A 17048-nucleotide genomic window follows, 5' to 3' on the forward strand; every position below is an offset into this window, starting at 1 on the left:
GTACTTATGATTAGCACTGCTAGGCCTAGCTTCTGGAATCTGTGCAGGGTGGAGGGTGTTCATTCACACACCACTCAGCTCTCCATTAATCCTCAGATGAAAGTTTGAGAGGTTTTATGAAGTTTATGAGGTGAAATTCCTGAGTCTGTTAGGTAAAATTTGCTAAGATAAAAATTTCTAGAGTATTTGAGTGAGGCAAAAATTGGAGTGAAATTTCTTGAGGCCTAGTCTGCTTTCTCACAGAGCTGCCTGGGGCCTACTTTTTGTTCTTTAGTGAAGTCAGCAGGGGGTAGGGGGTGGGGGTGTTTCTACACTTCACTCAGACCAACCCTGAGTCCCTGGAGGTCCTTTATTTTCTGAGGTCCTCTCAAGTTGCCTAGGATGACAAGTGCTTATCCTTCATTTTCAAAAAGTTTTATTTTATTTTTATACTTAATAGTATTTTATCTTTTCCAATTACATGGAAAGATAGTTTTCAACATTCACTTTTATAAGATTTTGAGTTCTGAATTTTTTCTCCTTCCCTCTATCCCTTCCTCCCTCCACAAGAAGGACAGCAATCTGATATGTGGTATTCATATTCAATGATATCAAACATATTTTCACACTAGACATGTTGTGAAAGAAGAAATAGAAGAAAAGTGAAAAACCACAAGAAAGATTCAAAAAGAGAGAATACTATGCTTTGGTCTGTGTTTGGACTTTAGAATTCTTTCTCTGGGTGTGGATGGCATTTTCCATCATGAGCCTTTTGGAATTGTCTTTGACCATTGTATTGCTGAAAAGGGCTAAGTCTATCAAAGTTGGTCATAGCACAGTGTTGCTGTTAATGTGTACAATGTTCTTCTAGTTCTGATCACATCACTCAGAATCAGTTCATGTATTTCCAGGTTTTTCTGAAATCTGTCTACTTCATTTCTTATAGCACAATAGTAATTCATTACATTCTTTTTTTTTCTTTGTTTGCTTTTTGGAGGGCAATTGGTGTTAAGTGAGTTGCCCAAGGTCACATGATTAGTTTTTGTGTTAAGATTCTGAACACTGATTTAAACTAAGGTACTCCTGACTTCAGGCCCAGTGCTCTATTCACTATGCCACCTAGCTGCCCCTCCATGACATTCTAATACCACAACTTGTTCAATCATTCCCCAAGTGATGGGCTGTATCAGCAATGCCATATTCACAATGCCTATAGAGATTACAAATATGCTGATATAATTATCCATCACAAAATACGTCATGCTTGCCATATGGGGAAATAAACTAGAAAATTTATTAAGATACCAAAAGACTGAGTCCCAAAACCAGAAAGTGAAAGCCGTCAGAGTAGTTATGACATTGGCACAGGTAGATAAAGTAGAAAGCACCCACATTCTCAAGCCTTTAAAACAGAACAGGCTACCTCAGGCAAAGGTCCTCCTCTCCCCACGCACAGCAACCACCCAGCATCCTGGAAGCGTGCTCCCAGCAGCTCCGGCCCCTGGCAGTCCTCAGCAGGAGTCCTTAGCAGAAAGTCCTTAGCAGTCCTAACTCTAAAAGGGCTTCGCGCTGCCGCTGCCTCTGCTGCTGCCACCGCCGTCACCACCGCCAGCCACCGCAGGAACGCTAGCTTGGCTTTCGCTTTCTCTGGCTTTCGCTTTCTCTTGCTGCGCCCCTTCCTGCCACGTCAGCACGTCCAATGGGGCATGGAAGATCTTTAAATCCCATAACCTTTACATGGGCATCCCCTGAATTTCCAAATCTTGGCCATCACAAAAGAGCTGTTATAAATAGTTTTGTGGATGTGGTTCCTTTTCTCTCCTTTATCAACTCTTTGGGATACAGACCTAGTAGTGGTATTGCCAGATAAAAGGGCATGCAGAGATTTATTTCCCTATGTACATGGATATAAATTGCTTTCCAGAATGGTTGGAATTTACAAATCCACCAACAATGCGTTAGTGTTCTAATTTTCCCACATCCCCAAAGTTCATAATTTTCCTGTTTTTTCATGTTAGGCATTGTAAGCTGTTGCTAACTTTACTAACCTAAAAGCCAGCCTTAGGTTGTGTTCTCAGGAGGAAATGAAGAGGCTAGAGATGAGAGAGAGAATTAACTTGTAGTTTATTCTAACATGGTGGGTGCAGGCAGGAAAAAAGCCTGGCTCCTTATATACCTTAAAGAGAGTATGATTGAAGCATGATCTCCTCTTGCACAGGGAGTGTGAACCAATGGAGGGGGGGCACCCCCCGAACCAGTCACATCAGGTGTTGCTCATCAAGTGAGCAGTCTTGTGGGATACTTCCTTGTGAGCTAGCAACTGGACTGTGGCCCTCAGCACTTCCTTATCTCCAACAAGTACAGAGCTACCTTGGAACCTAAAGGTCCAGAGGCAGCTCCTAAATTCCCATGGGACAGAAAGCACTTTGAACTCACATTGTCTTGTACAATTCCTCCTTTTTGTTTTGAAAAAGTGTAAGGTGAGTATCAGCCTGAATCATTGGTAAGCTATTTCAAAGCATTTCAAACATCGATCCAAGCAGAGGAGGGACACAAAACAATAACATGCCCACTGCTATTGCCAATGCTATCCAACTATGGGATTTCAGCCACCCTGGAGAAATAGAATTATCAAACCATTTTTTTATGTTCTCTGCTGTTTTGTCTGGGTTAAATCAATTTGTGCTGCTCTATTAATTTCATGAGCTAAATTCCACAAATCACACACACATAGCAAGAGAAATAGAGGAGGCTATAAGATTGGCCAACATTATGACTCCAACGATCACACAAGAAATACATCTCTTATCCCTCCTCACAGTTATTCCATGTCTTTTTCTGAACAATACTGTTTAACTGGTGTGGTTTGTCAGGTGCCAAGATTGGAGCTCCCTGTGCTTGTCAAATGCAATTTTGCAAGTCAGCCACTGAGTGGCACAAGTCTCTACTAAGTAGGCTTACAGGTGGGTTTCCCCGTGTACACTGGGGAAGAGAGGAATTACAGGGCATCCCCTTTATCCCAAGCATATATACAGTATGTAAGCCCATTGCAGAAACAGTCATGTTGTGGGTAACGTCCGTCTTGTTCTACCTGGACCAACACAATGGCACCCTAAATGACGGTCCGCTGAAATTAGTCTCTACTGAAGATGTGCGTGTCATAACTGGCTGGAAATCAAATTCATCCCTGATTAATCTGCTACCATTCCCTTGAAAAACCGGTTCAATGACCTCCTCCCCCCGAGGAACCACCCTCAGCCAGGGTGGCTCTCACATCATAGCTCATCTGCATTGTTCTGCATGAGCAGATGGTGAGATGGTGAGTGTAGTGAAGGCAGCAACCAGCAGCAACATCCCTTGGTGATTCATCTTGTGTTGTCTCAACCATCACTGGGATGGGTCCCTCCTCTTCTTTTGAGTCACTTATAACTCGGATAGCTTTTGCAGGAACCCACTGGTGACCTCAACTTGTGGAAATACAAGCATACCCTGGCCCCCAGGTTAAAAGGCTATAAGGGCCCTCCCAGTTACCAACAGGTGTTCCCCATATAACTTGTTTTTGTTTTTCATTATTATACCACCGTCCCATTTCGAGTTTATGTTTTTGATTCCATCAGAGCTGTTTCATAGCTGGGATCAAATCAATTGTTTTGAATTTCAGGTAATTTAGGGTGTAAAATATTAATTTACAGTGTACAATATTTTATCAATATGTAATTGTCTTATAGGTCCATTTCCCCTTTTTTTTTATTTTAGCAAGTAGGTTGTAATATCTTTATTATAAGGGGTATGCTTGTAATTATTATTACTTAAAAAATGATCACAGAAAGACCGAAACAAGTTGTTAGTGGCTGGAACATCATCAGCATTCAATTTGTCTAGCTTGTTTCCTAGTAACATGGAATTATCCACATAGAGTATATGCATTTTGATAAAAACAAGAGTAAGCTAATGTGGTATAAGTCATTTAGACAAACAGGCCTAAGAAGTGAAGAACGAACTGCAATAGAGGCAGTGGCCTCCGTGTTATAAGAGCTTGTAATTTCTGACTAAGTTGGCATAAAAATTTTCTTAAGTAACATAAACTCCTCAAGTATGATAAAAAAAAAACTGAATTTCCAGATAATTGTGGAATTCTTTAGATATCACAAACTGTTTTTGTAAAAAAAGGTATAGCAAGATGTTTTTAAGTAACATAAATCTCCAAAGTATTATTAACTTACTAATTTTCTAGTGGAATGCAGAATTCCTCAAACATGAAAAGGTGTTTCAGCCAGAAAAGGTACAATAAATAAATTGATCAGAGCACCCTAAAAGCTACCAATGTTAGAATCTTCCTGAGGTGACCCCAAGTAGCTAAAATCCCCCTTTCACCAAATCATGCCTCAGCCAATTACAATAAAAAAAATTTATATTCCCATGGAGCTGCAATAAACAACAAAGATTTATTAGTCCTTCATACATAAAGCATTTCATTTAACATTTTTCTTTCTCAAATTTAAGTTGTCCTTGTGTAAAAGCCAAATTATTAGAAATCTTTTTACTATTTTACAACTTTCTTAACAAGTTACAATTAAAACAAGTTCCTTTCTCAGGCTGAATGACCTTGCCTCTACTGATACTTTCCTTGGCAGTTTCACAAAATAAGAATAACTGAGATGGACTTTAGGGAGGGGCTGGGGGCGATGCCCCTCCTTCATTAAATCTCATATGTGAAGGAGGAATGGTTTTTATGAGAAGAATTAATTCTAATAAAGCTTTTTCACTAGTCTCCTCCTTTCTACATATAGTAATCAATTAGCAATTTTAGGTTTTATTGTTTAAACAATAAAATAAGGGGCGGCCAGGTGGCTCAGCGAGTAAGAGCACCAGCTCCAATGTCGGGATGACCTGGATCAAATCTGGGCTCAGATACTCAGCACCACACCCAGAAATAACTGGCCGTGTAACCTTGAGCAAGTTACTTAACCCCTATTGCTGTAAAAAAAAAATTAAATAACTCAATTAATAATCTTACAAGTTACAAATAACTGATAATCAAATTGTTTTAGTTGAAACTTCCTCTCTAACTTCAGGTAGATGAGTAAAACCTGATTTTCTATATGGCATATAAAATATTAAAATATGTAAGTGGCATAACTGTTTTTAAACAAGTTCTTATCTTTTAGTTCCAACAAAATTCAGATTAAAAATTTGCTTATAGAGGCGGCCAGGTGGCTCAGCATGTAAGAGCACAGGCTCCAGTTTCAGGGCGACCTGGGGATCGAATCCAGGCCCAGATACTTAGCACCACACCCAGAAATAACTGGCCGTGTAACCTTGAGCAAGTTACTTAACCCCGATTGCTTAAAAAAATTGCTTATCTAACAGTATTTGTGGCTAACAATGATCGCCACATGACATTATGACATCAGTTTTATTTCCAAATCATCACTTGTAAAAATTAATGACAAAAATTGGGCTAATCGAGTGCACAGGTTTTTCTCCTCTCCTCATGGCTGCAGAGCCTGATTGCGGATGTAGGGGTTTGAATTGAAGAAGTCTATCTGCTTGCTTAAAGGTGTGGGCTTTACATGCCTCAGGGCTGTTGATAGTGGGGTCCTTAATAACTTTAGCATGTTTCCTCCCTTTTGCCAGATTGGGGAGGGTGACTGAAATTCCCTATTAATCTTTGGCACTCTCTTTTAGCCAAATCTGGGATGAGAGGCTTTAATGAATTCTTTTCTTTAAATGTTTTCAGCCAATTTTAATTTGTACTTTAGTGCTATGTTAATTCCTAAAAATTTCTTAGAGAGTGAAAAGCTTTTAACCTGCCAGTTAGAGGAATTAGGACTGGAAAAATCCCACAGGTTTGCTTTGTCTCACTTCCTCGAAACTGGGGAGCTTCAAGCTTTCACCTTTTAAATGATTCTCTATCAGATGTTGGCAATATTCCAATATGCCTAAACGTCAAGTATGATAAATTCTGATTTATCTTAGTATCAAGTTGGGAGTGACATTAATTCACTTTTCATGTGAATTTAATTGACCTACAGTTGTATTCCCAAACGTTTGTCTCTTTTTCTCTTAGATCTGAGGGAAAATTTTCCCTTATTATTTCTTATTGCCTTCTCCTCACTCCACTTGGCCAGAGTGGAATGAAGAGGAGGAGATTTTTCAAACTTTTCTTCAAGAAAGAAGGGAGAGGGGAAGTGAAAGAGAAACATTTCACAGTAAGTACAGCAGTCCAGCTGCATATTAAATGTTATAGAATGACAAATTACTCTCACACACTCATTCACACAAAGACACAAAAACAAACCAGAATAGATATAGAAAATAACAGAATGGATCCAAAAGCTTAGGGAAATAGGAGATTTCCTGAAAAAATTAACACAGATACTTGATAGTCCAGGCCAGGAAAGACTTACTTGATAATATTAGAGACAGCTGCATCACACTGCAGTGTTCGGGCCTCCTTTGGCACTCTCCTTTGTGATGTTAAACATATCATCAATATATTCCATAGAAAAAAAGACAGAAATGGTGAAATTACTGGAGTCCTTCCATAAAATCTCTCACTCCTCTGTCTCTTGGCTGGTTCCCAGTTTTCTTTTGCTATTCTTTTAAACAGTCTTAGATAATATTCTCAGTCCCTATTTTCACTTTGTATCTGTCCCATTTTCTCCCGACAGCTTTTTACCAAGACCGGACTCACTTGCTTATTGCTTCTAGTCCCTCATCTATCACTTAGCTTGGTTACTCTTATAGCCCTAAAACTGCTAAAAGCTTTTTCCTAGAGGGCCCAGTCCATATATAGCCCTAAAGAGTGAAACTTTATGTGCCAAATCCATAAATTTTGATGTGCCTAACCTGAACGTTGCTCCTTTTTTCTGTATACATTTATAAATGGCCCTGACACAAGTCTCTCTATCCCCTGGTCTCACTATGCTTATGTTTTGTCCTATTTTTACTCACTGTTCTCTGAGCTCTGCCAGTTCCATATACTGCACAGCACCACTCAGGAATCCACTCCTAGAGCTTCTGGAAGCAGAGCTGTTCATAGCCTGTGAGTCTTGCTGTGCACTGGCATGATCCTAGAGTCCTTCTTGATTCCCACCTGTCCCCTGTTCCAGCACCAGCTGTAAGTGGCCACTAAGTTTACTAACCTAAGGGCCAGCCTTAGGTTGTGTTCTCAAGAGGGAATGAAGAGACCAGAGATGAGAGAGAGAATTAACTTGTACTTCATTCTAACATGACAGGCGCAGATAGGAAAAAAGGCTGTCTCCTTATATACCTTAAAGAGAACATGATTCAAGCATTATCTCCTCATGCACAGGGAGTGTGAACCAGTGGAGGGGGGGGGGTGCTAACCAGTTAGTCACTTCAGCTGTTTCTCATCAAGGGTACAGTCTTGTGGGAAACTTCCTTGTTAGCTGACAACTGAACTGTGGCCCTCAGCACTTCCTTATCTCCAAGGAGTGCAGATGGCCTTGGAGCCAAGAGGCCCCAAGGCAGCTTCTGATTTACCATGGAACAGAAATCACTTTGAACCCATATTGCCCTGTACAGGTATAAAGTGGTACCTCAGGGTTGTTTTGATTTGCATTTCTCCAATCAATAGTGATATAGAGCAGTTGTTCATATGACTATAGTTATCTCTAATTTCTTCCTCTGCAAACTGCCTGTTCATTTCCTTTAACCATCCATCAATTGAGGAATTACTTGTAGTCTTCTAAATTTAACTAAGGTCTTTATACATTTGAGAAATGAGATTTTTATTACAAATGATGTAAACTTTGTTTCTCAGCTTTCTGCTTCCCTTCTAATGTTAGTCGCATTATCTTTGTTAATTTAATGTAATCAAAATTCTTCATTCTGAATTTCATAATGTTCTCTTTCTCTTCTTTGGGCATAAATTATTTCTTCCCCATAGATACAACAGGTAAATTATTTTTTTGCTCTTCTAATTTGCTTATAGTATCACCTGTTATGATTAAATCATGTACCCATTTTGATCTTATCTTGGTATACGATGTAAGATGTTGGTCTATGCCTAGATTCTGTCATTACTTTCCAGTTTTCCCTTCAGTTTTTGTCAAATCATGGAATCTTATTCTACAGTTCAGACTCTTTGGGTTTATCAAACAGTAGATTGCTATAGTAATTGGCTATAGTGTCTTATGTACCTAACCTAATCCACCTGATCCACCACTGTATTTCTTATCCGGTATAAAATATATTAGATGTTAGCTGCTTTATAGTATAGTTTTAGATCTGGCACAGCTAGGCTGCCTTCCATGCCTTTCTTTTCATTAAGTCCCTTGATATTCTGGACATTTTCTTCTTCCAGATGAATTTTGTTATTATTTTTCTAGCTCTAAAAAATAATTTTAGATAGTATGATTGGTATGTCACTACAGAAGTAAATTAATTGGTACATTTTTTTTCATTTTTATTATATTATCTTAATCTACCCATGAGCATCTGATATTTTTTCTAATTATGTAGATTTCCTTTTATTCGTGTGAAAAGTGTTTTGTAATTTTCTTATAGTTCCTAAGTTTGTCTTGGTAGGTAAACTCCCAAATATTATCTTTTTTTCCATAGTTATTTCAAAGGAAATTCCCCTATCTCTTGCTTCTGGGCTTCATTAGTAATATATCAAAATGCTAATGATTTAAGTGGGCTCATTTCTTTTTTAAAAAAACTGATCAATTGATTAATTTGTTTATGTTATATATGTATGAATAATATATGTGTGAAAAACTGTGTCTTTCCTGATTTTTTCTGAAATCTGCCCACTCATCTTTTTTATGGAACAGTAGTATTCTGCTACATTCATATAAACCAACTTGTTCAGTCATTCCCCAATCGATGGACGTCCCCTCAATTTCCTATTGAGCTTATCACTTCTTCTAGTACAGTAGTTTCCATCACAGACGTATACCACAATTCACCCTTTACTTTTGCTGTTTTATGCACCTTTCATAGTGATTTTCTGTTTGTTAGTGTGGGAAATCTGGAGAGCCTGGATATTTCTGCTCCATTGTGTTGTCTTCTCTGAATACACTCCCAAATTGCCTGATTTTAAACCTACCTTTTATATATGAAAAAGCTATATGGGTTATACTTTTGGCTTCAGCAAATATGTGCAACCCATACATGATTTAGGGTTTTTTCCCTGTAACAAGGAGTGCATACTGAAAGCCACAACATTTATCCACATAGAGAAAGGACAGCTCGATGAAAGTTTATAATTTCCCACAATTCTCTCATTACTCCCACAGTCATAGAATTTAACATTTTCCATGTTTTTATTATTGTCCAGCTCAGCTTTGGCCCTTTTGATCCCATCCTCAGTGACAAGGACCAATTTCCTTCTCTCTATCAGATGGCTGCCAGAGATTCCTCCTTGCCTCAAGGTATAGTCCGGTTACTGGTACATTTTAAATGGACCTGGGTAGGTCTGGTGACCACAGATGATCTGAGGGGTGAGGAATTCCTTTGGAAAGTGACAGAGGAGATGGCAAAGCATGATGTCTGTGCAGCCTTCACAGAGAAGGTTCCTGTCAGTGAGAGATCACATGAAGAATCAGAGCTGTATTTTATACCCAGGATTGTTGGATCTTCAGCTAGGGCAGTTGTGATTCATGGTGATACTGATTCATTAATGGTTCTCAGATATTCAAATGTACCATTAGTTCCAACATCTAAGCTGTGGATCACCACTTCTCACTGGGACATCACCATGAGACCCTACTATGCTGAGACTTATGCTTTCAGTGGAGCTCTCACATTTACATACATGACCAGTGAGGTTGCTGGTTTTAAGTCTTTTCTCAGGATGGTGAACCCTAATGAAGACCCAGAAGACATCATACTTAAGGACTTCTGGTTGTCAGCTTTCTGGTGCCAGAATGAATATGGAAAGCAAGAGATAGATCCGTGTGCACCCAATGCTACCTTGGAAGCTTTGCCTATATCCCTTTTTGACATGACCATGTCTGGCCTCAGTTACACCATCTACAATGCAGTGTATGCTGTGGCCTGGGCTCTTCATTCAAGGTTTCTGATGAAATCAGAGATTGCATGTGAAGAAGGTGAAGAAGGTTGGGTGCCTCATCCTTGGAAGGTAAGTTTCCTTTGTGAACTGGTCTTGTCCATTGCTGATTCTTAATATTTTGACCATGTAATTAATAGAAAGCCTTCTCTCACAGAATTTCTGAACTCCACAAGTGATCTGTCCAGGACAGCATACAGTGGAACTATCACAAAACTCAAAATATAGATTTTAGGTATTTCTCCATTTGACTTATGCTGGTTTTAGCTTTGAGCGACTTTGTGGTTGCATTGCTAACATATGTTGAACTTTTTTCACTTAAAGTTGCGATATTTTCCAGAAGAACGTTTGCTTTTCTGTTTAAAATTGCCTCATCCATCTTATCCTTTGGAAGATGACTTTTTGAAACCATTAAGCATCTTAGTTTTTATTTCTATTACATTTCATTTTATCAACCCTAACTGCAATTTCTCCCTTTCATTTCTAGGATAGAATTGAAATTCCATTTTGTATACAAAGGCCTTCAACGTCTGACTCACTCAATATTTTTTTCAGTCTTCTTACACTTTAAACCCACTATCAAGTACTTGCAAGATGAGTAATACTGACATCCTTATATATTCTCACACAAAATTCTCTGTCTTCCTACTACAAATATTTTCATTAGCTGTCAAGCATGCCTGATGTTTTCTCTCTCCTCCTTTTCATCTTCTGTCTTCTTTGGCTTCCTTCAAATCAAGTCTAAGATTTCACTTTCTAAGGGAATACTTTCCCCTTGCTTTTTTTTTTACTTTTTTGGAGGTGGGGAGGCAGGGCAATTGGGGTTAAGTGACTTACCCAAGGTCACATGGCTAGTAAGTGTGTCAAGTGTCTGAGGCCAGATATGAACGCAGGTCCTTCTGACTCCAGGGTCAGGGTTCTATTCACTGTGCCACCTAGCCCACCACTCCTCATCCTTCTTAATGTTACTGCCTTTCTTGTGCTGATTATCTCCATTTCCTCCTTTTTATACCTTTTTATACATATATATTTGTGTGTTGTCTCCACAGGAAATGACTGTCTTTTGATTTGCACTCTAACAACATTTAGCAGTTTCTGGCACTTAGTAAGGGTTTATCAATGCTTGCTGATTCAGCACCCCGATTTATTTGAACCATCCTCTCGCCAGATGGAGATTTTTTGGACTTTGTTTCCATCATGCTAAAATTGAATGACCCCCAGTTTTGTGTTTTCATCTTTCCTCTCTTTTCTCCAATGATACTTCACTTGATGATCTCAATAAATCCCGTAATGTCAGTGATCGTTTCTATCCTGGTGATTTCTGAATATTCTTAGCCTGCCCTAACTGTCTCATGCGAAATTTATCCCCAAAAGTAAATGGAGAAAATCCTCTGAACAAGATAATAGTTTATAAATACATCTCCAAACCTACTAATAAAGAATGGATTAAATGTCACTGCCTCTTGACAAAAGCCCCTGTATTTAAGATCTTAAGCATTTTTATATAAATAGAAGAAAGAATGGAACAAAAATCATAATTTATTATGAAATAGGTGACCTCATGGGTTTTGACTATCTTGATTGGTTACACAAAAGGAAGTGGGCATAGCCTACATACTAGATGAAGATCACACCTCTCTCTCTCTCTCTCTCTCTCTCTCTCTCTCTCTCTCTCTCTCTCTCTCTCTCTCTCTCTCTCTCTCTCTCGCTCTCTCTCTCTCTCTCTTGCTCTCTCTCACTCTCTCATGCCTTTGTGTATCTTTGGATCATAGCTACATCTTGAGGTCACTTGTAGGGACCCAGGTGTATGGGCAAACTGGTGGATGAGGGACTTAGTTAACATGAGCTTTTTAAAAAATGGGACAAGGTCAATTATTCCAGCTTCTCAGGAATACAAATCTTGCAGAAAATATGGATATAATGTTTTATGAGAATATTGACAACAGAGTTTTTTCTGCAACTAACTTTGATAGTGAAAAGCTTAAGTCTGATATCTGACATCAAGGAAAGAGGAGTCTGAACTTTTACAAACATGAACTTCTGCACTTAAAGACAGAAATGAAGCTTTAGGTCAGTTGCATAGAATATAGTATCTGGTTACAGAATAAAATCACAACAGCAAAATAAATTATAAAATACAGTATCAAGAATTAATTCTTTCATCCACACTGACCTCCAGTTTTCCCTCTTCAGCTGTCTATTGTACATCTTAAATGGGAGGTCCTGTACACATCTTGAAGTCCTCATGAGCAAAACTGAAATTAGAATTGTTTCACCCAAGGACTCCTCCTTCCAAACTTCACTTCCAGGGTGGTGTTCAAGCTAATTCACTGAACACTCTTCATCCACTGGGATGTATTCTTTTAAAAATATTTGTTATACCTGTGTATGTAGTAAACAAAAATCAAAGGGATATAGTAGTGAGGCACTCATGTCCAGGGCAACTCTGACCTTCAGAACTGTGTATTTTTGATGCTTTTTCCTCATAAAGACCTCATTATAATGCCATGCACAGAAGCTTTCCAGAAGAACTGATACTGTGAACAGCTTTTTTAAGGTTCTGATTACTCAGTATAGTGACCACTCTATTTATTCCATCACAAAGGCAAAATATCCATGAAAAATCAAGGTACAACATAATTCAAAATACAGCCTTTACCATATTATAACTTATAACAGAAAATCACAATATAATATTCACAACATGGTCTCAAAGTAAAATAGTCACTCTCTCTCAAGTTAACTCAATCAGCCACTTATCAGTAGTATCAAAGTACACAAAGTCTTCCACTCTTGGGAAAAATATTGATTAACTCAATTAGTCACTTATCAGTAGTCTCAAAGTCTTCCACTCATGGGGCAAAGTCTTGATTTGATCTCAGTCAGTCACTTATCAATAACAATAGTACAAGTACTCAAAGTACAATCAGTCACTTATTCAGCAAAGTCTTACTAAGTATCATACACAAAACCCTCCACCCCTTAGGTCAGTAGTAAACTATAGTTCCATAGTTACTCAGTACTCAAGGAGAGGTCTTTTTATCTTGACTTGGGGCCTGTTCTCAGATTCCCTGGATCTCCTTCCATGGTCCCAGTTTCTACCTGGATTCACCAGACTGTCACCTGGGTTCAATGGCAGACAGCTCCCAGTTCCTCAACCAGCTATGTGGTCAGGTCCTGCTCCACACTTAACTTCACAGGGTCTGGTCCATGTCAGATCCTTCATCATTTCTGCTCCAAGAAATTCAAAGCTCAACCAAGCTGAAAAAAAAGCTTCAGCATCCAAGTCATGTTTCAGTCACCTGGGCTCCTGGCTCCTGGCCTCCTGTCCCTAGGTGCTGGACTCCTTTTCAGAAGAAGGTACATCAGCACAAGTTTTCAGGACTCAGTTCCTGGGAGAGGGTTTTGCTAATGTTTTCAGGGGTTCTAGGACTGTTCTACAGACAGAGGATGAATTAATGAAGGGACTGGCAATGTATCTTGTGGCCTTGCTAAGCCTTGTCTCCCCAGGATTTCTGTAAACATACAACAAGAAAATCCTTCTTCAGGGCTTCTGAACCAACAGAAAGGTTCCCAGACCCCTGCAACAACAGCACTGCCCTTCACCAGTGGACAGCATTCACTCTCTGTCTGCAGGACAGTCTCTATGAACCAACAGAAAGGTTCCCAGACCCCTGCAACAACAGCACTGCCCTTCACCAGTGGACAGCATTCACTCTCTGTCTGCAGGACAGTCTCAGGAGCTCTTAGCCAACAGCCAGGTTCCATGACTTCTTCCAAAAAAGGACTGTCTTTCACCAGTGGACAAATCTGGCAAAACAACATCAAAACAGACAGACAAAGTACCAGCAAAACAGCCATGTCTCCTCAGTCCTTGGCAGCTCAGGGGGCAGGTCTCAAAAGTCCAGGGCAATTCAAAGTGGCCCCCAGCAATTCTATCAGTCTCTCTCTCTACCTCCACGAGGTGCTGCTTCCAAAAAGTTCTTCTGCCTCTCTCTTGTCTCTCCAAATCCACGTCACCAGCTCCTCCCAGTTCAGGACTCTCTTTTCACATCAACAAGTCCATCCCACAGGTGGGATTAACAAGCTCTGGGTTTTAACACAATCAATTTGAAAACCAAGCCAATACAGGGGAATCTTTATATTCCATTACTATCACAGTTTGATTGATTAAAGTAAGCTTGTTAACCCATTTTGAGTTATTTTCCTTTAGAAAAGCAGATCTAAGAACCTGTGTTGGCATCCTCCCTGGGGATGCTGGGGTGCTTGCTTCTACAAATTGTGATGAGGATAGGATCTGCAGAGTAAAAGGAAAGTATGGGGGCTGGAATAATTGTTTGTTTCCCAGTTGTGGTCACTGTGACTCTGTGGAGCCATGGACCAGGAGAGAAGAGTGGCCTGCATGCTGACTTCGCCGAGCTGAGAGCAGGAATGGTGAGCTCCCTGCATGGGGTGAGCTCCCTGAATGGCTGCCTTCTTTGGGAGAAGGAACCCAGGAGTTTGGATTCCAGCCACCAGACAAGATGAAGACTGTGCTGCAAAGCAGGGGCACTGAATGTGTTTCCTTGCTGCATCCCACAGTTTGGGACACAGGGATGGATGGACTAGTGACAATGGTGGGTGAGGTGAAGTTCCATGGTCCCCCAAGGACCCCACCCTGTTAGTTTTGTTGCCCAGGCCCCTCTCTGAACTTGGAAGCAGGGGCTGGAGTAGTGTGAGGGGAAGGACATCCCCCTCTCCTCAAGAGAACTTTATTTGGACTCTTGTTTAAATTGATGTGATAATGGAATGTACTTTGTGTTTGTTTAAAGCCCTGTAGTCACTTTGGTAACTTTAGTTATGTATCTTGAAAATGTGACCTAAGACATGTTTAGTGCTACTTCGAATGTAAATTGTATATGCTATGGGAATGAAAGATCTTGGGGCTGAATGTTATAGGAATGCAAATTAAAAGATCTTCCCTGCCCCTAGGCCCTTTGATAGGCTTAAGAGACTCCAATAACCTTCCTTGATTTGAAAATATACTCTGCCCTCTAATAGAATGAATGTGGTCACATGGAGCCTGTGGCAGGAGGCTTGGTTTTCAGGAATGCCCACACCTTGATGCTGTGTGATTGGGCAGTAGGTCAAGAGGGTGGTTACATTCTCTGACCCAGGAGAAGGCAATATAATTCCTGATATGAGGCTTTGCTTTGGGGTTCACTTTGAGAAGTGTTGTGTGATTTGACCCAATGAGATTCTGGGCAGCCATTGAGAGTCCCCCAGCTTTGAAAAACCCAGATGTTGATGCTTCCCTCTCTGTAACTCTGATTGGGTATGGATGTAATGGTTGGACAGCTTGGAAGCCTGTCTGATTGATCTGTTTCTCTGTCTTGTAACTTCTGCCTGTATACTCTGAAGTTAGGGGTGCTGACCTTTACTCCCAAACTAGGTAAACGATATATATTTCATTGATTAAAGTAAGCTTGTTAACCCATTTTGAGTTGCTTTCCTTTAGAAAAGCAGATCTAAGAACCTGTGTTGGGAGCCACCCTGGGGATGCTGGTGTACTTGCAGCTATACTCACAAAGTTCTGTATCTTATCTTGTGAGTGAATTGATCAATTAAAAGACTTTGCCTGCTGTTCCTCCCAAAATATGGAGGCTCTGTTGGCCAGACCATGCAGTTGGACTCTCTTTCGCTTGTTCCTTGATCCAGTTTAATTCTTCACCACCTTTATCTCCACCCTCAGTTGTACTTCTTTTCTGGGAATTGATGGGCTCTTTTCAAAATGGCAAAGACCCCTAGCCTTGGACTGAATGAAGCCATCTAAATTCTGCTTTCTTGAGACTTCAGTTTTGAGACTTGTCAGCTCCAAAGCCTTTCCCTTTGACAACTCTCCCAGCAAAAAATCTGGGCATCCTCAGTGAGAGACTTCACCTATCCATCCATCTATCTATCCATCCATCCATCCATCTAGCTAGCTAGCTACCTAGCTATCACATCTCTATCTATCTATATACTTATTTATTTCAATTTTCAACATAGATTTCCACTAAATTTTGAGTTACAATTTTTTCTCCCTACCCCTCATCCCAAAATCCAGCTTCTCAGGGATCCACCTCCCTTTTCCCTACCCCTCACCACAAAATACCAAGCCTACTGAATACCCCTTCCACCAAGCTGTTCTCTCATATCCTCCCTCATCACCCCTCTAATTTTCCAGTAGGGCAAGATGGCTTTCTATACCCCAGTACCTGTATATCTTCTTTCCCAGTTGCATGTAAAAAATATTTTTTGAAACATTTGTTTTTAAAATTTTGAGTTCCAGATTTTTCCCCCATTTTCTCTCCTCACCCACCCCCACTGGGAAGATAAGCAGTTCAATATAGGTTGTATATGTGTAGGTTATCCAAATCATTAACATAGTAGTTATATTGTGAAAGACTATTTCCCTCCATTCCATCTGGCCCCCCACTTATTCTATTTTCTCCTTTGAACCTATCCCTTTTCAAATATGTTTGCTTCTAACTACCCCCTCCACCAATCTGCCCTCCCATCATCCCCCCCTTATCCCCTTCCCTCCTATTTTCCTGTAGTGTAAGATATCCAATTGAATGTGTATGTTATTCCCTCCTTAATCCAAATTCAATGAGAATAAGGTTTTCCCATTCCATTTCACCTTCCTGATCTTCCCTTCCATTGCAACAGTTTTCTGTTGCCTCTTTTATATGAGATAATTTACCCTACTCTATCTCTCCCTTTCTCCCAATAAATTCCTCTCTTACCTCTTCATTTTACTCCTTTAGATATCATCCCTTCCCATTCAACTCATTCTGTGCCCTCTGTCTATGTATACAAGAACATACACATGCCCACGGTCACATATATATTTATATACATATATACCCTCCTATACATACATATATTCCCTTCAACTCTCCTGTAATGGGAATGCACATTTAAAGATCTTCCCTGCCCCTAGGCTAAAGTGTACCTGAAACATGGGGTGGGAGGCTTGTTTTTCAGTAAATACTTTTTGATTGGC

At 39.9% G+C, this 17048-nt stretch overlaps 1 protein-coding gene across 1 annotated transcript in view; it reads left to right on the forward strand.

Annotated features, from left to right (window-relative positions):
- Positions 1 to 17048, forward strand: part of LOC138167649 (vomeronasal type-2 receptor 26-like) — a 61666-nt gene that overhangs the window by 22422 nt on the left and 22196 nt on the right. Inside the window, exon 4 of the mRNA XM_069096582.1 lies at positions 9290 to 10093. Within this exon, the coding sequence (XP_068952683.1) occupies positions 9290 to 10093 (804 nt within the window). The remainder of the gene's footprint in view (positions 1 to 9289; positions 10094 to 17048) is intronic.

Source organism: Petaurus breviceps, unplaced genomic scaffold (genome assembly GCF_028583685.1).
Source record: "Petaurus breviceps papuanus isolate PSGF00001 unplaced genomic scaffold, PetGlider_PUasm1.0 243, whole genome shotgun sequence".
Lineage (NCBI taxonomy): Eukaryota > Metazoa > Chordata > Mammalia > Diprotodontia > Petauridae > Petaurus > Petaurus breviceps.